General features: G+C 40.9%; 1 protein-coding gene across 2 annotated transcripts in view; it reads right to left on the reverse strand.

Moving 5' to 3' along the window:
* cyth3b (cytohesin 3b) overlaps nucleotides 1-23468 on the reverse strand; it is a 38168-nt gene continuing 14700 nt past the window's right edge. Inside the window, exons 1-13 of one of the 2 annotated variants that reach the window (XM_051388862.1) lie at nucleotides 22910-23182; nucleotides 15731-15813; nucleotides 15238-15302; nucleotides 13901-13967; nucleotides 13616-13734; nucleotides 13087-13167; nucleotides 12267-12379; nucleotides 10991-11139; nucleotides 10299-10410; nucleotides 6569-6645; nucleotides 4968-5039; nucleotides 4664-4818; nucleotides 1-2659 (exon numbers count right to left, since the gene is read on the reverse strand). In XM_051388862.1, the coding sequence (XP_051244822.1) occupies nucleotides 2587-2659; nucleotides 4664-4818; nucleotides 4968-5039; nucleotides 6569-6645; nucleotides 10299-10410; nucleotides 10991-11139; nucleotides 12267-12379; nucleotides 13087-13167; nucleotides 13616-13734; nucleotides 13901-13967; nucleotides 15238-15302; nucleotides 15731-15813; nucleotides 22910-22952 (1209 nt within the window). In that variant the 5' untranslated portion in view covers nucleotides 22953-23182 and the 3' untranslated portion in view covers nucleotides 1-2586. Of the gene's footprint in view, nucleotides 2660-4663; nucleotides 4819-4967; nucleotides 5040-6568; nucleotides 6646-10298; nucleotides 10411-10990; nucleotides 11140-12266; nucleotides 12380-13086; nucleotides 13168-13615; nucleotides 13735-13900; nucleotides 13968-15237; nucleotides 15303-15730; nucleotides 15814-22909; nucleotides 23183-23468 lie in introns of those variants that run through there. The other variant, XM_051388863.1, reaches the window with a different exon arrangement.

The following is a 23468-nucleotide window of genomic DNA, read 5'->3' on the forward strand; positions in this document are numbered from 1 at the left end:
TAAGCTTTATGTATACTTTATATAGATACACATAATGTACAACGTGACCAATAGCTTTTACAGAGAATATAAAAGTTAATGTAACTATAAGCCCACACAGGGCGGTAGAAGATAATATTCTGCCCTGACCACAAGGCTTTAATTTTATTTTACAATCACATAGAAAACTACTGGTGTTTACAGTTTTTGACATCATCATCAATGATAGTATCATCATCATCATCACTGATATTACTTCACTATAATCATTGTCATTAACATCAAACATCATTTTCACTATAATCTTTATCATCGTAAAATACAACCATCTCTCGCACTCATTAATCATGGCTTTTTAACAGCATCATCATAGTTATTGACCAATATCATCATCATCACCACCATCATCATCATCACCATGTGTTTTCTTATGATTATGTTTAAGGCTTTTGTAAAGAAGACCCCAAACTTCAGCTGATGCAAACGTCTGCCTGTAGGCTCAAACAAGTTACACAGAGTGTGCATACTACAACAAAGAGACCAGAAACCTATACATTATATATACATACATAACTTAAGCATACATTGTTTAACATTTACAGGTAGTATTAAACCATTTCACAAATGAAAATAAATACAAAATGATAGTCGGTTATATTTATATAATTTTAAAGAGGAACACAAAAAGCAAGCAAGGATCTTTAGGATTACAAACCAAATGCAAACAGGATCACAACAATACAACGACCTTCACTGACATAGGTCATAGACAAGAAAACAAAAGCTTAATCAGACTGGTACCCTATATTGGGCCATTGCACAGCCATAAATAAAACCTACCAAGACTGAAAAGACTTTCTCAAGGGAAAGAGCTTTTTTAAAGTGGAAATCCTTAAGATTTGAATATAATTAAATCCTGTTTTGATACTATTTATGGTCAGCGTTTTATCTGCAATTGCTAATTAATGTATTTAAACTCTGTAAATACCTCTTTTAATATTAGTTTTGATTGGTAATGGCGGAGTCCGCCATTCTCCTGCTGGCTAGGAAGGAAACAATGCATGCATGTAATCCCGCTTCACTGTACTTAATTATATCTCATGGACATCAGCCTCATTGTTTATTGTTCAGTCTCAGTTGTATCAGAGGAGTATTAAGTTACTGCTAATGCAATCATTTCACATTAAAAGTGTTCAACAGGCAAAACATGGGGTGGCTTTTACTGTGAAGAAATCAATTGAAATGCATTTTATTTGTCACTAAAGTTAGTGCTAACTGACATCATTCATCAATAATATATGTGTACAAAACCAGAGGGAAATTTTTGGCTTTTTTTTGTCCTACTCGTCAGCAAGGTAACCAACTACACTGTGCACTGCTGTAACTACTTGTGCCATGCAGCTTGAAATCCGATAACGTTTGCAATAATTTTTTGACTCACTTCTTTATTAAAACAATGTGAGTTTGTTTGCCTACGCTGTAAACAGATACGCCAGCTGCTCTCCTGTTGCATTTCTGATAAAGTGGCTGCTCAAGGAGGGTTTGCTGTAGCATTAAACCACACCCGCTGTTACCACCATTAAACACAGGTGTCACCAAATCAACCAGGACTGAAATCTTAAGGATTACAACTCTAAATCCAAATAGCAAGTTTAATCTCAAGCTTCTGCAAAAGCTCATTTTCTACTCAACTAAAATAAAAAAGTATGCACATTTCAAAATTCTCTGCTCCGCACTAATAGATGAAATCAGCCCAGCTGACTCAAGACTGTAATGCTTTGTTAGGAACCTAAATGTAAGCCAGCGCTGTTTTCTGAGGCTACTCTGAGCAGGGCTTCAGCCATGGCACCTGTAGAGAAGAATCCAGCACCAGAGTGAGATGACGACATGGTCCAGGTGAGGTTACACTGCGCTGGTCTGCCCACCACCTCGCATAATGTGTCCATCTGTCTCCTCTTCCCACCCTCCTTCCTCCAAACGCCTCTTATTCACCCACACATTGTGTGCCCTGTATAGATGACCATGCATCTGAACACTGATTTTGAATTACAACTTTTTCATAAAGCACAGTGGAGGGAACGCTTGTATGACTTATGCACCCATACTGTAGATGCTGTGTGCATTGATAGCATGCACACTGCTGCATACACACACACACACACACACACACACACACACACACACACACACACACACACACACACACAAACATATTGGTCTATAATAACCCACATGCATGCATGTGCACCTGAAACATGGCAGTTGTGCTTTAGGGAGACCTAGAAACATGGTATGACCATGAGAGGGGGAGGTAGGGGGTGTGTATGAGATGGAGGAGAAACAAACTGGCTGGTTGGTTGCTCATGTGCTGCTCCATGCAAGTCCATATATCTGAGTTTCCTGCAGCTCTGCTGTCTCCTCAGTAGTGTGTGATGTCTCCCCAGCAAGTGCACATGACTTGTAAACAGTCCAGGGAAGAAACTGAGGTTTGTCTTCAGGGACGAAGTCATTTATGTAGTGAAGCAGCTTTGCAGTGGGTGGTTTATGTGTTCACGAATTGAAGGGGAGAAAGATGGAGGCGGTGGAGGTCGAGAAGATTGTCCCTCTTCACTTCTTGTTGGCGATGCGTCTCTTCCTGGTGGCCAGCATGTCGTAGAAGGGATCTCTGCTAATGCTGGCCCTGGAGAAGAAGCCAATCAAAGGACAGCAATGAAATAAATAATAAGGCCACATGAGAGGAGGGTCTCGAGCATCTTTGATATGGAAATGTAGGCACATTTATACAAACCCCTGCCTTAACTAGATCAAAAAAAAGAACAAAGTTTGTGCAGTGACCTAGTTTGGTTTCCATGGTTTCTGAAGAGGACCCCCCCCCCTTTCCTAAGTTGGTACACTGGTTTTCTGGAACCTCCTCCAGAACTCTGCCAAGCTCGTAGTAAAACACACAATCACACACTCTCCCTCCCGCAGTTCTGCAGGTTTATAGGTCTGAAGGAGGGCAAACAATGGTGCTCAAGATTATAGACTCCTCGCGTTCTCCCGCTCCCCTTTTTTAGAGCGATGGCAAAGCAGTGTACAATGAGAGCGAGTGAGTCAGGAAGCCATTTGGGCTCTACTGAGGAGCCCGGTTTCACGGCTGCTAAATCCTGTTAGCACCAGCACAAAGCAAGAAGAGGCTCAACCCCCCACTGCGGATATCTCTGATTCCCTTTACAACGCCACGCGCTGAAGAATAAGTGTGTCTATGATGACTATCCCACTCTTTCATACTGCTCATTGTCATCTTGCACAACCCAATTTCATGAAACAAAAACTCCATTGTACAGTGATCAAATCCGAACAAGGCTGCCATGGCTAATATGACATTTCTTCCATTTCTGTCCTTAAAAATATGTAAAAACCTGATATATTTAATGGAATGGGAAATTTAACATACAAATACACACACTTTCACCAATAAGAAACAACAGCCTACATTCTTCATTGACCCAGTTGGGGCACCATCATCTGGGTCTGTGTGTTTGTGACTCAAGATAGAGCGTTTCCTCTGTGATCATCTCTACTTCAGAAGAGGAAGAAAATCATCATTTCCATAAAACGCCTTTTTATCTCCCCAGACCCCGAGTCCTCTTGGACCCCTCTGGTTAAGCGCAAGCTGTGGCTCGTTAGCCCCTGTAGCTGCAGATGCGTCAGCCCAGTTTGGAGCTGGCTCTCCTGGATAGGTTTGCTGGGTTTGCTGGCTCACCCCTGGGGTGCTATAAGCAGTGACTAATCCTCCATCATTTCCCCAGTGAATACACTTTGAGAGTATGGAGAGAGGGGCAGGAGGAGGAGGAGGAGGAGGAGGAGGAGGAGGAGGAGGAGGGGGATTGCACTGTATTACAGTACACAAGTGTTCTGTTCTGCTGAGCCAACTCTCTTTGACATTGCACCATCTCCTATGCAGGCGATTACAGAGCAACATTTAGGTCATTGACAGAAAGGTTATCATTACTGAGAGCTATGTATGGTATCTGACAGAAAGAAACCACACTTTTGCTGTCTGTTTTTCTATTTATATTAACACTGTAATGATATACTCGGTAAGAGTGTTTTTAAAATCTGCATCGGTATAGTCTCTTCCACATTGTTCTTATAGTCTGTTCTTATAGATTTTGGTACCAGTCAAGGTGTTAAAATCTACATTTTCTACATCAATTATGTAGAAAATTTAGGTTTATGTCTGTATTATATATTTAGTATAACAGCTCATGAAGTCAACCACCCACTAACACTTTAAGGACCTTTATGAAAGGAGTAGTTGGACCATCGTTTTCATTCACTTTTTTGCTGAGAGTTGGATGAGAGGATTGATAACGCTCTCATGTCTGACCATTAAAGGACCAGTGTGTATGATTTACTGGTTTAAGTTTCAGACTGCACCTAACTGAACGTACGCAGTCATCCGGTCATGTAAAGTTATAACATTGTGTCAGAAGTCGGTCCAGTTCGTCACTTTGCCAGAGTTGATAGACACTGAAGTCTGACTAATGTTAGAAAATAAATGTTGTCGCCAAGTGCAGTAACTTGTCATGACATAGTGAGGTTGCAAGGCAACATGTGGAAACTTCAGGTGAAAAAAACCCCTCTCAGCTAAAATTGAAAAAAAAACTAATGCTTAGATTGTCTCTGTGAGGAGTCTTACTTGATGGATTTAATCCACTCCTCTTTCTCTTCCGGCGTGGGCGCTGATATCCTGTACACCACGTGGTTGCCCTCAACAACACGCCCATCTGCCTCCGTCTTGCAGGCTTTGATCACCTGACCCTTGTGATTGGGGTTGTAGAGCTCAAAACAGTTCTGGTGAACGGACAAAGAGCAGAACATCAATAATGTGCTACTGTAAGATAATTTGATTTTAACATCCAAAAAAACACTGCAGCAGAGGAGAAACTATAGTTGATGTATGATCTAAAGGGTGAGGTCTCTAATGATGAGGCAACACTTACAGGTTTCCTGGGCTCCTCCACCTCCCTGATGCTGAGATTCTCCAGTGGGATGATCCCACGAGGCTCCTTGTCCTAAAGGAGAAAGGGATGAGAAGGGGAAACATGAGATGAGGGAGAAAAACAACCAAGCGAAGCAAACAAGAACCAATATAGATCAGAAAAGTAGCAAAGGGAGGAAAAATGGCAAGAAAAAGAAAGACTAAGAAAGCGGTGCATTTAAGAATCATATAAGACTAGGATGAGAAGGGGATGCACGGAAAGAGAAAGGAAAGAGGAGATTAAAGGAGTTGTACGTGAAGAAGTGAAGAGTGGATAAAATGCTCTGTGATGTGTTTTGCTAGCATGGACATAAACCTTGCCCCCCCCCCGTCCTTGCTGCTCTTTAACAGAGCAGATAATGTGTGGAGCAGTCAGACCAGAGGACGGGACATAATGATAGTGTCCTGAAGGATAATACCAGGGTAGACAGAGGACAGTGCTGATGTAGCAGCTTGCAGGGACACAGAGGCACTGATGAAAATCTTCAATGATGCACATACAAACAAAGTGACACGGATACACAAACACAATCACATGTGGACAGAAACATATACAGACGAATGAACACTCTTTACTGCTAAACGAAATCAAGCCTTTTTCATGGTAACACATGTGCCAATGTGCTGGGGAATAATTGATGACAACCAATGACCATTAAAGCATTTTCTAAACAGCAGCCACAGTAGCCACAAGTGGAAATTAAACATTACATTTCCCAAGATTCAGCTTTAAAGATCATTATGTGACCTGAATATGAAATATTTATCTGCAGCATTCAGCTGTAGCACAAGTCATAAAATCAAACACTAACATTAGCACAGCGTAGCTAGAGAAATTTTAAAGTTTGAATGAGTGTACTGAATTGAGCGTTTTATTACTTATTAATTCATCTTTAATTTGTAAGATAATATGTGACTTATTTCTTCATTAAAGAATGTCACAGTCTGCTTTAAAATTAAGTTTAAATAATGTTTATTCAAGCAGTGTTTAGCAGTGTATTGTCTCTGGAAAGTGCAAATAAAAAAGTACATAAAACAACAGGATGTTGTCTACTCCTACTCCTAATTTTGTTATTTCACCCTCACACTCCGAAATGTGTTATGTGTTATAATCCCAGATCCACTCCACCCGCACTGGATTTGGAGACTAGACTTATAAAACCAGACCAGATTTATTAAATATCTGTTGAAAGAAATTGAATATAATATTTATATGTATGTTTTTTATTAGTGTATAATCACCAGAAAATAAGAATTGTTGTGAATGAGCGTTAAGTGAGTGAGTGAGAGTTTTATCTACAGACGCCATGTTGAAATGTAAACACTGGCTCTAAACAGGGGGGTTCGCAGGTTTTGCGCATTTTGTGGCCACTGTACTTTCTCCTTTGTGTGTGAAACAAGGGAGTTGCAACCTACAACTGCACCGCTAGATGCCACTGAATCCTACACACTGGACCTTTAAGGGTATTTTAAAGTAACAAATTATGACAGAGACCTATTTGTGGCAGACAGACACAAAGAGGCACTTAAATGATCAAAACATCATCTTAAAACGACACTCACTGTTGTGTATTCAAAGTAGTAGAGGCAGTTGTCCGTCAGGATGAACCACCTTCTCTTCCAGGTTTTCACTCGGCCCCCTGACAGGAAGAGGAAGAGGAGACAGGAAGTGTCACAAAGGCCGTAGTGACAGACTGGCTGTCTCCCATCAGGAAAAAGAGCAGGGATGTGACACTCATTCATAAAGCTGGTCCACATCCAAACACTTTGCTTTAAATATTATGTTAATTATAAAGTATCATTGTATGAAAATCTACCGACTCAGAGAAATGACTCTTGTAAATCATAAAGTGGGCAATTAAAAAAAGACCAAACAATGCATTTTACATCTCTGATTCATCATGTTTGCTTATTAGTTCACTGCTGTAATTCAATTTCCTATGTAAGAAGAAAAGCTGCTGGTCATCAACCACATGATCATGACATGTGACAATTAGACACACAGATCGATTCTTAAGATAATTACTATGCAGTACACGCCATTGAAAAGTCATTGTATAGTTGTACCATCTAAGACAGGCTGGCTGTAGGTTTGTGTTTTGTGTTAAAAGTAGATTCTCACATTTATGTCCCATTATCATCTTTATTTACCCTTTATTTAACCAGGTAAAAACCAGTTGAGGTAAAATCTCTTTTTCAGAGGTGAACTGGCCAAGAAAGCATCAAAATTTCATGTCGAGTGTATGCCAATTTATCTTTAGAGCTAATGTTTCTTTTATTTTAACTTTTTTAAATCTATTTTCCAAAAACTCACATAATAGTAATAATAACTTCACATATATTGCATGATTCATACATAAGATGCAACACAAAGTACCTAACATAAAGTAAATAATCATGACATTTATGCTAAAGAAATAAAAACAAGGAAAATAAAACATGAAAACTTCTATATTGTTGATCTGATTTTAAAAAAGGAAGGAAAAAGCTGCACGTCTCTCACATGTTGTTTTAAACACAGTGTTTCAGTTTAATGCTGCTGTACTGCTTCCATTGTGGTTGGAGGTTCAAATGTAAACCTGCGATTAAAAGTTCAAAGTTCACTTTGACTTTCTGAAATATACAGACAAGCCAGTTTGAAGAAAACTGAAGCAAATCGAGTATATGATCACAATCAACCACCATTGTCTCTCCTAGATTAGTTAAAAGATGACTCATGCAAAAGATAAATCATAACTGACTCTTCCTTTTCATGTTTCAAGGCAACAAGAAAAAGGAAAGCAAACAGCACTTGATATGTACCTAATGTGGCACGGAAAGCACCCCTGAAGGAACACACATGTAGACAGAGACATTTAAGCACAAAAACACACTGACACACACACACACACACACACACACACACACACACACCAAACCCCAGAGCAAGTTCACCACCTCACGTGTTAACTTGTGCAAACTACATCCCAAAAAAAAGCAAAGAGAGAGAGCGAGCGCAAACGTACGACACGTTGGTTTAAAGCAAGATTCAGCCTCTGGCAGTGACTGCAGAGCTGCGTGTTGGAGGAAAACACCACTCGCTTTAGAGATATAAAGCAGGGACAGTGAGGAAGCTCTCCTGATGGGAGACACATGTACGGTGTGTACGTGTGTGTGTGTGTGTGTGTGTGTGTGTGTATAAGGGCTGTCAGGCACATTCAAATACAAGCCTTTACACACACTTTCACAAAACATGAATCAAAACACGTGCACATGAGCACTTTCTGATGACTTCCAGTGTGTGTGCTTTGACCTAACATTCCTGATTAGTTCCTCTCAATACTAAGCATCCCTCATGGTCACAACACTTTTCACTGCAGCATTTCCTGCTTCGTGGCGCCTCACATGAGCCTATATGAGCCACACATAATTACAAAAGCCCTGGGTTTCCTTACATTTCAATAGACTCTGGCTATTGAATTAGCGTGGCCAAATTTCCGCTCAGCGTAGGGAGAGATTTGCTAAAAAAGGCATTTATTCCTTCACATCCTCCAGGGTTTATTTTTAGAGAGTTAAATTAGAAATATCATATAGTGAGAACTGGTGCGGGGAAATGGCTCCAGGGAGGAACCGTACTAGAATGTAATCATGTTAGGTCTGTGAGCCACAATGGGGCTATTTGCATTCATACTCACTGGTTTGATGAGACGACAGAGACGTTACCCAGAGTTAGAGGAATGTGCAGGTCAGAGCCAGGTGTGTATGTGTGTGTGTGTGTGTGTGTGTGTGTGTGTGTGTGTGTGTGTGTGTGTGTGTGTGTGTGTGTGTAAACATAGTAATAAACCTGATCACCTGTAGTGAGATTGCCCTTTAACCTTTGACAAACAATATCCAGGCTCTTAAACAGTTTTATGTCCAATAATAAATCTTAACGTCTTTAATGTAGTGTGAGCTGCAGAGCGAGAGAGCAAATCAAAAACATGTGCAACAAACAGGAAGAAATGGTAAAACAGAGCACAAAAAACACCAAAAAACTGTATTACCTCACTGGGAAAGCATACATAGCTGGCACACACACACACAAACTCACGCAGGGCAAATTATTACAGTGTGTGTTCCCTCCCAAACTACATTAAGATGATTTTCACAAGTCTGGATCCAGATGTGTAAACAATGCACAAGCACAAACAACATGCCAGTTCCATTTTTCACACTGATTCTGCCTTATGCACACTTCAGACCGTGCATGTACATGGTTTTCCCAACCTAGTGATTGTGGAAATTAAACATATGTAACCTTGTACCCTTGATGGGTAGTCACTCAGCGCTGAGGGTAATAACCAAGCTTCAGTTCCTCTTCGATAAATCTTCTTTAATCAACACTAACATTACTAACAGTAAAACACCCAACGTCACTCTCTGCACTTGTTGTTACACTCATAACTGTCACTCGCAAAACCAACCTAAAGGTTACACATAAAGTTAAAAAAAAAGTGGAGTAACTTAATTCTGCATCTGTTTTTTAAATAATACAACAACGGCAAAATATAATGTATACATATATGTAAGCGACAGATCTAATAATTATCTTCTTACTCTACGATGAGATTATTTTTATCACTTACTTTTAATTAACTACTTTTGTGTGATCAATGTTAGTTTTTTTATTTACAATAATCAGGTTTCAGTCCAAATGCGTGCTAATTTTTATAAAATCTTCTGAAACCTGGTAGAAGAAAACACAAATGTATCCACAATTCCATTAACTACTGTAAACTGGGCGTTGGTTCAACGTCGAGACAAGGAATAGGTGGCACTAATGCTCTGGTCAAGGGGTCCTTTAAATCCTTGCAGTAGAAGAAAGATTGAAACTTTTCCACCTCAGCTAAGCGTAAAAAATGTTTTTGGATGGAAATGCACCTTTAGATACGCAAAGAGCCGATTAAAGGCGTGCCAACATCCATTTTGTGAGCAACACATATGCACGGCTTTATGAACTTGACAAAAAGAGTGTGTATGCATATATCCTGCTTTGTGTGAGTTTAATACTTAAAACTTTAAATCTGATTTTAACTCAACATGATTTCAACTTTTACCAGTGATGGTCTAATTCAGTTTACTGGATCTAAATACCTTACCGTCAAGTGAGAGAGCACGAGCAATATTAACCCCCGACTCTGTCCTCGAGGTCTTACTTGGCTGTGAGAATAAAGCCACGGTTGTATCAAGAAAAAAGTGGGAGAGTAACCAAGTAAAGTCATCCGGGATGTGCTGCATTCCCTCAGCGGGGGAATGCGCGGAGACACACACTAACCTAATTTCAGCAGCCATCCCTCTCTGTCTGGGTTAAAGAACGTGTGCGTCAGGTCATTCCCATCATCCTCTGGGATCTTAAAGGGTTCACTCTTGATGCTGTCGTATAGATTCTGCATAGAGAAAGAAAACAAAAAGAGAGAACATTATGGAACAGCACTAGCTCACATTAACACTTCCAGATGAGCGCGCACACCTCTTTCTCCATCCCCGAAACATTCAACCCAGCCTTCGGATTAACGGTGCATTAAACAAGACATTGACGGATTCTATTTTGGAGACATTGATTCATACCTCAGTGACTCTGGGAGCTGGAAGACTCTTTGACAAAGAGTTTTTTCTGCTTAAATGAAACCAAGGGCACTTTGGTACAGACGTCAGACTACAGTATGTGGGTAGATCAGCTGGTTTTTATGTGTTTTTCTTTGGAAGATCAGGAAAGATCATTAGCATCAGTATCTGGGGAGGAATTCTGCTGAGCTGCAGATATCTCAATTAGTGAGGCACGACTCAGCTCTGCATGGAGAAATTCCTATAGGTGAATTTTTTTTTTGTGCTTAATCATCCAACAGCATCTATTAAAAGCTGTACTTTACACTTTTAATTGTCAAAGTGGTATTAAGACATGTTTTACCAACACTACATTGGATACATTTGTCACACCTAACAAACTAATACAGTCAAAGCTCTCACCCTGAGAAGCTCCTCCGGGAGGTCTCCCCCTTCATTGATCCCTCTGTTCATGGAGATGAAGCGCTCCACGGGGGGCTTGTCTCTGACGTTGGGATTGTGCAGGCTCGTGTTCAGCATAATGATGGCAAATGATAGGACATAGCAGGTGTCTGTGGAGGTAATTAGAGTGTCAGTGTAAAATACAGTACTGTGTCTGTAAGAACACGTTTTCTTGCTTGCTTGATTTGCGTGGGCATTATCAAAAACTACCGAACTTTTGTCACTTGGTCTAGTTTAAATCACAATACAAAGACTATATCAAGATCATTCACTGGTTTATATTTACAAAAGTAAAAAGATAATATATGTATCAATGCTGCACAGTGGACGGTATTTAATTTTTCATTTATTATAACGATATTGAGATAACAGCACAAATTATTTGTGGTTAATTAGGCAGCAATCCATCTCGATTTTTTCACCACCAAATTTAGGACTCTGCCTAATAAAAAGTAGAATTTAATCAACAAAGAGCCCAAAATTCTGGGTCACACACTCTCATGGCGCCCTTCAAGGCCATGAGGCAGTGAAGTCAGTGAACACACACACACACCATGATCCACTGCTCTCGCGACTCAACATCATAACTCCTGCAAACCATCCTCCATCTCATCCATCCACACACTAACTGCCCCAGTCAACATCCCCTGCTCCGTAATTTATGACCCTGAGCGCAGCGGTCCTGAGAGATGACCAATAACTAAGTCTGGGTGTGTCACCACTGCACCACATTAATATTCATGACCTGAGCTGTCACCTGTGTCCTCCTCAACGCTGGCTCGGTTAACACAGGAGCAGCAGACGATCTACGACGGCCCAAGGCTGTGCTAATGACCACTATTGACCGGTGATCAATTTCATTATCACTGCTGGAGACACGAATAGTGATTACACTGCGATTAGTGAGCAAGCTGCTAACTACGCTGGAAAAGGGAGAACTAAACAGACAGTTGGTCCGGTCAAGTTTAGACTGAGAATAAGAGAATAAACATTCGTAAGACTCTCTGGAAGTGGATATTTTAGATTTATACAGCCCAAACAGGTCCAGCTGTCTAGTGGGGGAAGACAGACAGTCAGAAGCATTGATCTAAGGGCTGAGGTGGTCTGGCTGGCCCATAGTATCTGTCCTGGACTGTCTAGCTGAGTCTGACTCATACATCAGTGCAGTGTGTGTATGTGTGTGTGTGTGTGTGTGTGTGTGTGTGTGTGTGTGTGTGTGTGTGTGTGTGTGTGGTACCTGTGGACTGGAAGACGCCGGGATTGCATTGGCAGTACCTGGAGGCAAACGCCTCCATCATACGATCAATCTTCTGGGCTTCGCCAGGAAGTCTGAAGCTCCACAGAAACTGCCTACAACAGGAGCAGAGAGAAAAAAGATAACGACCGATCATGAAATCAGTGGCGCCACCAAGGGGTGGACAGTGGGGCAACGTCGATACGATCACTGCCCCCCCCCACACTGTCCTCCCCTCCTGAGGATTGTCTTTGAACTGTACCAGTATTAGTCTATGCACAGTCAAGAAACCAAAATGCAAAGTACATCAGTCCATAACCCTCATATTGACATACTGTCTGTTATGAAGTCTGTTATATATATGTGTGTTATATAGGTAAAGCACAAATTTAATTGATATATCCCATACGAGGTGAATACAGCATAAGCCAGAGTTATGACTAACACTGTGTGAATAAATGACATCATACCATTGATTTCAGACCATTGCCTTCATGCAGTGGTGATGCCAATGTAGAGGCCTCCATCAAATAAATGACAGGGTCTTCGGCAAAGATGTTAAACCTGGCCCAACTTTTGGTACAACGTAGCCTCATCTGTCTGGGCATTGCGTTAGCCGATTTCATATACTACAATATATGTAATAATATATACAAGAGCACATTGCTGTACATTCATGCAATGACTGATGCCATAATAGACACATACAGTTCTCTCTGATACTATTATAAACCACTACAGTTATGAATGGATGTCCTTGTTCATATTTCACCTGTAGGAATACTCTCACACCAACACAGACCCTTCAGACCCATTAACTCACCTTAAGGCTTGTACGAGGTTGAGGTCTGCAAACTCATGAAGCTCCACAAACGCCTGGAGGACCTTGATGTTAAAGTCATCCCTGGAGAAGAAGGAGGGAGGGTGTCACACATGTTTAACTATTTACACATTTTTTAAATGAAAACTGAAAAGAAACAGACACTAGAGTGCTGGTATGGGATTTGTTTTTGAAAATGCACTTAAGAATCAGAATTTGTGGAAAGTAAAAATCCTGCAGCTATGTCACAGCACCAGTTTCAGACAGCGACAGACAGCGCCGGCTGAGCCAGGCCGCAATGAAATCCCTGTTGTTTTGACAGGCTTATCCCCATTGATTTCCCTTCGATAAGAACCACATGTCCGCTCAGTTATTTTACTGGCATGGTCTCCCGTCGCTGCTCTGCTCCATAAATCCAGACTACCAATTTCCTGGGGCTTTATGCCCTCGTCTGAGCGCGTGCAGTGGAGATATGACAGAGAATTGGGGAGAGGAAAAAAGAAAGATGGAAAGAAAAAATTGTAGAGCTCACCGTTCCCCTAAGTAGTCCCCAATGACTGTTTTGTTGAGCCCCTCGCCTTTGTAGAGGAACTGCGCAATGTCCTCTGGGGTGTTCTGAAGAAGATCGTTCTCCAAAAGAAACTGGATCCCCTGTAAGAAAAAGGAAAAAAGAGCACACTCACACTTCAGTTACCTATTCTGTCTGTTTTAATAACACTGACAGATGGCTCGGAGAAGGCTAAATCAAATCATAAAAGTGTAATTCAGCAGTAACAATGTTATTGATTCTGACCAATAATCAGTTTAGTTTTTTGACCTTTTTTGGGTCCATGTTGAACTTCTTCCTCCCCATAGCGATCTGTTTGTTTCTTTGTGTGGTTTTGCTGCGAAAAAAAAAAAAACATCCGTCAGGTGACAGTTGAGGGTGTGGTGTTGTCCCCTGGCTGCTGTGTTGGTTCAGTAGGTCAGTGTGTGATGGGTTGTGACATGGCATGACTTTGTTTATTCATTACTGTCAACTGAGTACACAGTGGGTTTGAACTGTAAGAACTGGAAATATGTTACACGTGGCTGCATGTGATTTAATATTACCAATTCTGCATAAACTCCCTTTAGTTTAACCTAAATTGCAGCCATTTGGAGGAATATTTCCTGTTTTCACTCGTCTTCAAAACACATTTTGCATGCGCCCCACAGGGAAATCTCCACCTTTATGTGTCTGTGCATGCTCCCAATGCTTCCTGTGTGCCTAAAATAGCCTGAGCCCCTTTGCCAGCTGCACCTGAGACACACACAGACACACACACACACACACACAGTCTGACACATGGCCTCACTCCACCTCATCAACCAATCGAATGAAAGCCTCTGAATACAGACTGTTTGGATAATGTTTAGTGAGGGACTGTCCTGCTTCACTCCTCAAACAAAGCAGGATTAACACACACATACATACATACACACACACACACAGACACACACACACACACACACACACACACACACACACACACACACACACACAACTGACAGGTGTTTGGCCCACAGTGGAGGTAACTACATGGCTCATTGGCTTTGAAGAGCAGAGGAGGAAAAAGAAAGAATGAACTAGTCCTTAGTCAATGAATCGTTTAGTTAACTGACCGAAAATGAATCAACAACATTTTGATAATTAATTAATCGTTGAAGTCAAGAAAACGCAAACATTTGCTGGTTGCCAGCTTATCCAGGATGGGCCAATTTTCTTTGTTTTGTTTCAGTGCAAATTAGTTTTTTTTTTCTAATTTTTCAGCCAAAACAAGCAATGTGAAGACATCACACCAGCAGTGGTTGCAATGATAAGATGATTAGAATGAAATATAATAATGAATAATCAATTAACCATTTGACAAAGTTTTCAAGCCAAAATGCAAAATATTTGCTGGTGATAGCTTCTTAAATGTTATTATTTTCTGCTTTACTTTGTTTTATATAATTTTAAACTGAATATCTGTGGATGTTGAAATTCAATACGTCATGTCTTAGGATTTGGACAATTAAAACTCCTAAACACTTCTTTGTGACATTTTACACACAAAAAAAAAACAATAAGCAATGTAACTGATGATGGAATTAATCATAAGCTGTAGTCAAAAAAGAAAAAAATGAACTCACCTCTCCCCAACACAGGTTAGCTGCTCAATCTCAGTCATTACCTCTGCAATCTCAAACTTCAACCGCTGCAGAGAAAAGAGCACAATGACTCACTATTTCATATCTTTGTGTTTGACAGACAGGAGAGGACCAACATGGATCCAGCTGCAGCAGTAACAAGTAAATACTGTCTATTTAATAGCAAAGAGCATCCTAATGACAGGTTTCCTTATGTTTAAGGCTGATATGGTTAAAATCAATATTACACAATTTTAATAGGGTCTTTCTGCCTTTATTTGATGGTGAACAGTTGTGAGGTGACAGGAAACGCTCAATAGGAGTACTGCTCCACTATATGGACTACAAAAAAAATTAAACATAAAATAATCAAACTAATGTTCAATGCCAATATATAACATTATTATACAGCATTACATTAGATCAGTCAGACATTTAAAACACCTGCTTATGGTAACTTTCTGCTGCTGGAACAAACAAAATCGGAGTTACTCACTTCAATATCATCCAGAAGCTCTTTTTTCCTGCGTCGTATGTTCGACAGCTCATCTCTTTCCTCCAAAGACAGGTCCTCAGGTACTGGAAAATACAGAGAGTTGGGGAAATTAAAGAGCATGTGTGTGTGTTCGTGAGAGAGAGCGAGAGAGAGAGAGAGAGAGAGAGAGAGAGCGAGGGAGGGGCAGGGTTATGAGGATGGATTAAATTAATTCACCTTCCGACCAGTCAGTCGGAATCACAGGGATTAAGCCTCACAGTGCATACCTGTTCAATGAATCCATCCCAAAGACATTCTTCATGACCTAAATTAATACACTAACAGACAGAAGTTCATACACTCTCAGCTATGCTTGGAAATTGCACTATAAATATGTTCACAGAGCTTATTCTACTGCTTTTTTATACCAAATAAAGTTGTTGGCATCTCATCTTAGACAGTGTGGGTTATACTGGTTCTACAGGGACTTAAACATTTTTAACATATTGCCCAACCTTAGTTGCCACCTGATGAACGTGATGAATATTCACTCCCTTTAGCTCTGTTTTTGGTCACAACCAACTCTCCACAGGGAAATATCTGACTCCAGCTGCCAAATGCTCTATTATGTTCACCAGCTGGTTCCTAACTATGTCTGTCGGTTTAGTGCAGGGCGGGTAGTGTACAGTGAGTATTCAGAGCCTTTTTCCCCTGAAGCTGCAGATTCAGGTGGTAATTGTCTGTAGGTTCATCTCTCAATCATTTGATGCATTATCATAAATTATTAAAGTATATAAAATTTTTATATGCTGTATGTATTTATGTGCGTGCAGGTACATGTTTAGTATACGCATATACTGTATGCACTATACTGCAGCCCTTTTCTTGTAAACTGAGGGGGGGGGATAGGGGAGGATTTTGTCTTCTGTCTTTATGTGTATTCTGTTTGTTTATATCTCAGGTCGTAAAAAAAGAGCCATTTCCCACCTTTATGCTGTACCTCTTTACAGTGTTGCACTTCAAATATAGAGCAGATGTTAGATGTTCATTGCACAAAAGCCACATATAGAGAAGTTTCTCATGAGAATTTTCTTCCAATCCAAATTAAAACCACAGAAACGTCCCTGTTGCAAAGCAGATCACTTCCATAAATAACATCCTGTGTGTTTGACACACACACACACACACACACACCGACCACTGAGCATCTGGCAAGGCCTGCCCCCTCAAATATTGGCTTTCTGATAGTCAACTCTCTTCAAACCCTCATTTGGGGTAATTAACACTGCAGAGACGGAGCGGCTCATCATGTAACATGCATGTTTTACTGCACGAGCACACAAACACTGTATACACAGGTGAGTACACATTATACATGCCATGCATACAGAATTTACACTTCACACACACTACATTTATTTTATTCTACACTGTGGGTCCCCGAGAGCCACCTACTTATACTTCATTTAACCGTGCCACGTCAACTTCCCCCCCACACCCCCAGACCCCCTCAGAGGACCTCCCCCTCTCTCCTCCACACATCAGAAAACAGCAATCCATTTGAGAGTGGGCTGACAGGAAGTAGGTCATTTTCACATGGAGCTATACCAGATTGTGCTTCTCCTACACTGTTTCTCTCTCACACACACACACACACACACACACACACACACACACACACACACACACACACACACACACACACACACACACACACACACTCCCCCTCTATCTCCCTCTTTGTCCGCCTCCACCCCAGTGCTTGAAGTGGGGGTGAGAGCAGATTCAAATCCCTCAACTGAATTATACTGCTAAGCAGCTTTGCAATTCAGACGTTTTTCCCCTGTTGTGTTCCACTCCGACTGTAAATAATGGAAAAAGAAAAGTAAAGTTATTTCCTCCCCTCTTTATCTATCTACTGTATCTCTCTCACACACTCTTTCAATCCTTCCCTCTCCTCTGTCTTGCTCTGTAAGACACAGTGACAGAAGCAGCATGGACCATTATGTTCTGAGGGCTTAGAGCTCATGTTATCACAGGCGAGCAGCTAGTCAACAGAGCAGTGATCCAAATGGGTGTAGATGGCTTTTTTAACTGTGTGATCATCTCTCTAACACACACTGGAACACTCTTCCAGTCCACAGGTACCACACACACACACACACACACACACACACACACACACACACACACACACACACACACACACACACACACACACACCACACACACAACTAATTTTAAAAAGATATATGAAACATGGAAAGAGAGATGATCATTGAAAGGTGCAAAATGGGTTAGATGCTAATGGGCTATAAATACCCTGTCTACCGAGCACTGTGCAGTTGAATGATGACTCACCCTTAATTTGTCAAGATATCAAAAATAGGTTATTTTACTGGCTTGACTACAGTGAGGAAAACTGTAAATTTCTAAATGCTCTTAATGGCATTAAAACAGCTGCTGGTGATTTAATTAAATCTTATATTTTGTCTATTGTAACTGTAAGACTACAATTGTTATGAAGACTGTCAGAGGTTTTTGGGGCTGTGTGGGTAGATGAATCTCCAAAGTGGTGTTTTGTTCTTGTTTTTTTCTTTTTATCCCAGCACACAGCAATGCAATTTCCAATTTTGACACTTTCTGTATAGATTAAACAAGATACAACATAACAATTAGTGAGCTTTAAAAGTGCTGGTGGGCAGATTTTGTTACCTTTGGACAGAGCAAGGCTAGCTGTTTCCAGTCTTTATGATAAGTTAAGCTACATATATCGTACAGACATGGGTGTAATTTCATCTTATGTTCCATTAAAGACGATGCCTCTGTCTAAATATTCACCACACAAAAGATTGGTATCGATCTTTTCATCTAACTTAGCACATAAGCGGATTTTCAAAAAAAATGACCAAATATTTTAAAAGTAAGTCTGAAAGTTCTTGACTTTAGTAAAAACAAAAAAACTTGAATTTTATTGTAGTACTTTAAGGACTTCTTTACTCCTACGACTACTGGGGAATGCCACCTGCTGCAGAAGATGCTTGAAAGAGCTTTAATCCTGAAAATCATCATGATGTATTTGTGACTTTCTGTAAAACTTAGCATCTTAACAAGAATTTCTAATAAATCTCTGTTGGTTTTCACTTGTCCTTGCAACCTGAGTTTGTTATAATGGACCCAGTCTGTAGGGGAAAGAGAAAAAAGTTGGAAAGAGGCAACGTCTGAAAGAAACGCAGACACAAAAGGTTGCTCTCAATGCCAAACAGCAAAGAAAGGGAAAGAGTCAAGAGTGATTTAGGAACAGATACCAGCACACCAGACATCTTCACACTCTCTGCCTCTGTTGCTCTCTTTCCTTGGCTTCATTTAAGCAGCCTCATAAAGCAGTAATTGTGGAGCAAAGAGACCCTGCAGGCAACCTACGTCTGTAATGCGCAAAAAAAAGTCCTCCATCCCTCCTACTCTGGCTGAAAGAGCTCGGCTGGGCCGGAGAATGGGGCAGATTGTATAAGGAGACAGAATCTGTTTTGGGTAACAATTCCCCCGCTGTGTGTGTTTTGTTGCACGTGGAAAACACAGAGTAATTTGATATCACTGTGAGGACAACTATGGCCGAGACAGGACTTCTGATGCATTATGCATGAAAGTCTAGGAATCTGTGAGTGTGTGTTTATGTGTGTGTGTGTGTGTGTGTGTGTGTGTGTGTATTCCCATTGAGGGCAAGAAAATCCATATTAGGTTATATACAAACACTCTATGCTTAACCCCAGGCATGGCCACATAGATTACCAATGCAACACCACTCAGCCTTTTCATATTATGACTTAGGGGGCTGCTTTTCCAGTAACAATCAATAAATCATCATAATAGTTCAAACTTGCATGCTTAGCCTTTTCCTCCCACTGGTCTTCAAGCATGCGTGGATAAATAACTGCCAATGTGCTTCAGTTTCCTCAGAAAGACACTTGGTCCATAAAGACTTCTTCAGAGCAAAGGTCACGGAGTAAGTACATTCCCATTTCCAATCTCACGATCACTTTTAACTCTCTTGTCCTGGTCAACCATAACCAGCCAGGTCAACACCACCTCCGGGGTTTAGGGAAAAGGTCATTAATGTCACCAGCCGATTTCAACTATGATCGATATGCTGCTAAGGAAGCATGGACATGATAGCATTGACAGAGTTTATCATGCAAGTGAGATAGATTGGATTGGGTAGGACACAGATTATATATATGTCTGTAATTCTGTGCTTTGGGGACAGCCTTTAAAGTTAAACCTCCTTTTCTTTATATCAAAGCTTGTTTTTTCCATTATTGACACTATTTATGGTCATCAGCAATAGCCAATTATATGTATCTACATCTAGTAGTCATCTCTCAATATGGTAGTTTTCATTGTCAGTGGCGGAGTCCGCCAGTCCTGCGCTGGATTCAAATCCTTCATACAAACAAGGGACTCACAGGAAATGATGCACACTTTTGTCTCATTGATGGAAGCTTCCCTTTTATCGCTGTCTACAGCCATACGCTGCTTCATATTAAAGTGTTCAACTGGTGAACTACAGAGTGGCTTTTATTGTGAAGCCGCCACAGGAGATGTAATGTCATTTGTTGCTGAAGTTTGTGCTGATGCGTCAACAAAACAAGACATGGCAATTTTTGGAAATATTTGTCAGGAGATCAATTTTAAATAATGCAGGGAGTAATGGAACAAGATGGAACAGCCACAATAAGCTGTTAGATGTGGAGCTGCAGGTGACAGACTGTTACTATGGTTTGTACAAACCAGAAAGTCCTCCAGGTACATAACTCCTTTGATTGTGCCAAAAATGCATATTAACTTTCGTCTTGTCTTGTTCCCCAAAGCTGACAGTTTGTTTGGCTGCACTGTAAACCGATACGTGAGTTACTATTCTTTTGTTCTCTGGAACCTAGAGAAGTAAAAACGCACATCAACTAGGACTGAAAGTATTATAATAAACATTTTCATTAAGTAGGAAACCTTCACTCTTTAGTCTCACAGTATTCAGGTCATTGTTGTTATATAATTAGCTATCATTAGCGGTGAAATCTCATGACTCCATCCATTATAACTGTAACTTATAACTTGCCTGGTCTAGACAGTCATAGGGGTCATATAAAGGAAAACAGATCACATGCAAATTACTCAGGCCACTGATAAGAGAGGCTGTGTTTCAAGTCTACTCATGCTGCAGTTTATATAATTGCAATGACGTTGTTTGTTGTAGTCAGCGATCGTCGTCCCAGTTACTGTAAACTATTAATGTTTGTTTTTAACATGGTGTCAGTAGCAGTGCTGAGCCACATGATCTGTGGATGAACCGACTCCAATCAACTGATGAGTACAACTACTCAGGGTCTTGAATAATACATTACTGCCCTGTTCCTCATTGCAGTCCCCAGTCTCGACAGGAAGACCTCAGTCCTCAAACGGTCGGATGCCTCTGGAGATACTAGAGAGATCGGGATCTGATTCACGTGACAGACTCACCTTTATTGGCAGATCACAAAGTCAAATGACTAAACGCCTTTGACAGTCATGCCTTTCCAATATCCTTGGCACTAAGGGCAGTGGAGAGGATGGTTTTGCATACTTATACCCCTTTTATACGTGATGTTAATCAACTTTCAGAGTCATTGAACTAGCATGTCGCCCATATGAGAGAATTTTTAGACATCTTTATTGCTGTGTGTGAATCCAGTTCATTTACTGACACTCTCATGTGAGTCAACTGGCTATTTATTGCATTCATATCTTGGCCAACACTGTACATTTTTTTAATCTTGTGTGTTGCATTGCACTACTCAATTTTAATCAGTCTTTTTCCTGAGCGCCTTCTAAGCTTCAAGATCTCGACGTCTTGACGTGGGTGCTCAAACTGAAAGTAAACACAGAATCCCCAATCTGTTTTGCCCATCAACCCTTCTGATAAAGTTGGATTCAAACGAGATGCCTGATTCTCAAAACCTTTGACTAAAAAATGGAAGGCAGCATTACTTTGGGCAATTCTACTTTGAACTGAAAGCAAGGAGAAAAAAATATATGGACCTGCAGATGGCAGGGAAATATGGTCTGTCTGTTTTGCATGTTCAGTTATATTTATAGCTCAGGCAAGACTACTGTAGCCACAACATGTAAAATACTACTCCAATAATATTAAAACAAGCTACGTGCGATTAAAATGAATATTTTGACAGCAGCCCTGTGGGAAACTGGGTTGCCGAACAGCTCAAGACAGTCGGCCAAAATTTGGAGAAGGTAGAACTCCATCTGATTGTCAGTCCAACAGCCAGATCATTAACAGTTTGAGAATTTATTAGCTATCAAACCCTGCTCAAACTGAACGTCAAATTAGTTGGTAACAACTAATTTAGTTTTAATTTGTACATTGTCTTACCAAGTTATGAGCTACACTCATGAAATCAAACCTAGAAGACAAACGATAGGCAAACACTACAGCGTGGACCATTTCTGGTACACAATAATATAACTTTTTAAAATCCTGCAATGTCCTTTTGAGTCTCAGTCTTGCCCCGAAATGACGACAGAAAACCACCAGCAAACAGAGCTAGTGAAACACTTTCTGATTTTCACCAGGCTCACAGTGGAACAATGGAAGGGATGTCTGCTGTGATTAGGGCCGCTGGGTTGGTCTTCCCGTAACAATAGCAACCCTGTAAACACGAGGAGGGCAGAGGCCGTTCCCACCACAACGTAATTAGGGATTACTTAGTTCACAACACAGCCTACGCTAGATTCTGGCGTGACTCCTGCAAATACCTGCAACCCGGCTGAATTAAGAGTGATGAAAGAACGCCAGGTAAGCATGTCAGAGTCTGTTTCTGACAAACAAACCCCGTTCATTTGGAAAATGGTCTGTACTTATGTAGTTTTCCAACCACTCAAAGCGCCACATTCATTCATCCACATTCACAGCATCAGGAGCAATTTGGGGTTCACTTCAACATGCAGCAGGAGAAGCTGGGGATCGAACCGCCCACCTTCTGATTAGTGGAACAACCACTCTACCTCCTGAGCCCCTAACTTCAGTGTATAAACTCTGTCTATGTAACACTGTGCTGCAGGTGAAAATAAGAAACCTACATCTGACTGACCAGAACCCGTTTTACAACACAAATCCTTTTTTCTTTTTTCTTCCTTGAATAAAATACATACCACATCGCCTTTTCCTCTCCAGGGTTCCCATGATGACTGACATGCCATCAGCAGAGGTGTCTGTGTCCGTATGGGGGTCAGTACTGTAAGTGTCAGTACTGTTGCCCACTGCTGTGAGAGCTTCGCAGTGCTTTTAGCAGCTTGTTTCCCGCTCATGTAAGCTGCAATTGTGGCTGGTAGGTATTTAGTAATTGTTTTCCCCCCTTGGCATTACACCTACTCACAGCTCTCAAGCATGCAGAGACACCCAGGAACTCACACACAAAGCACAAACACACACACACACACAGACTGCCTCTTTGACAGTTCCTGCCTCTTGACAGATGACAGTAGTGGTATGGAAATAGCCCGCATTCCTCCTACAGCAACCGCCCAGTCTGGTCCAACCAGCTTTCTACACACCTCCTCTAGTCTCATCCCTTCTTCCCTTCACACACACACACACACACACACACACACACACACACACACACACCTACACAAACAGACACACACCAGCTCCTTTTCACATTTCACCTGGCGAACACTCAACTCTAACATCTGTCCTCCTAATAAAGAA

Source organism: Dicentrarchus labrax, unplaced genomic scaffold, assembly GCF_905237075.1.
Source record: "Dicentrarchus labrax unplaced genomic scaffold, dlabrax2021, whole genome shotgun sequence".
Lineage (NCBI taxonomy): Eukaryota > Metazoa > Chordata > Actinopteri > Moronidae > Dicentrarchus > Dicentrarchus labrax.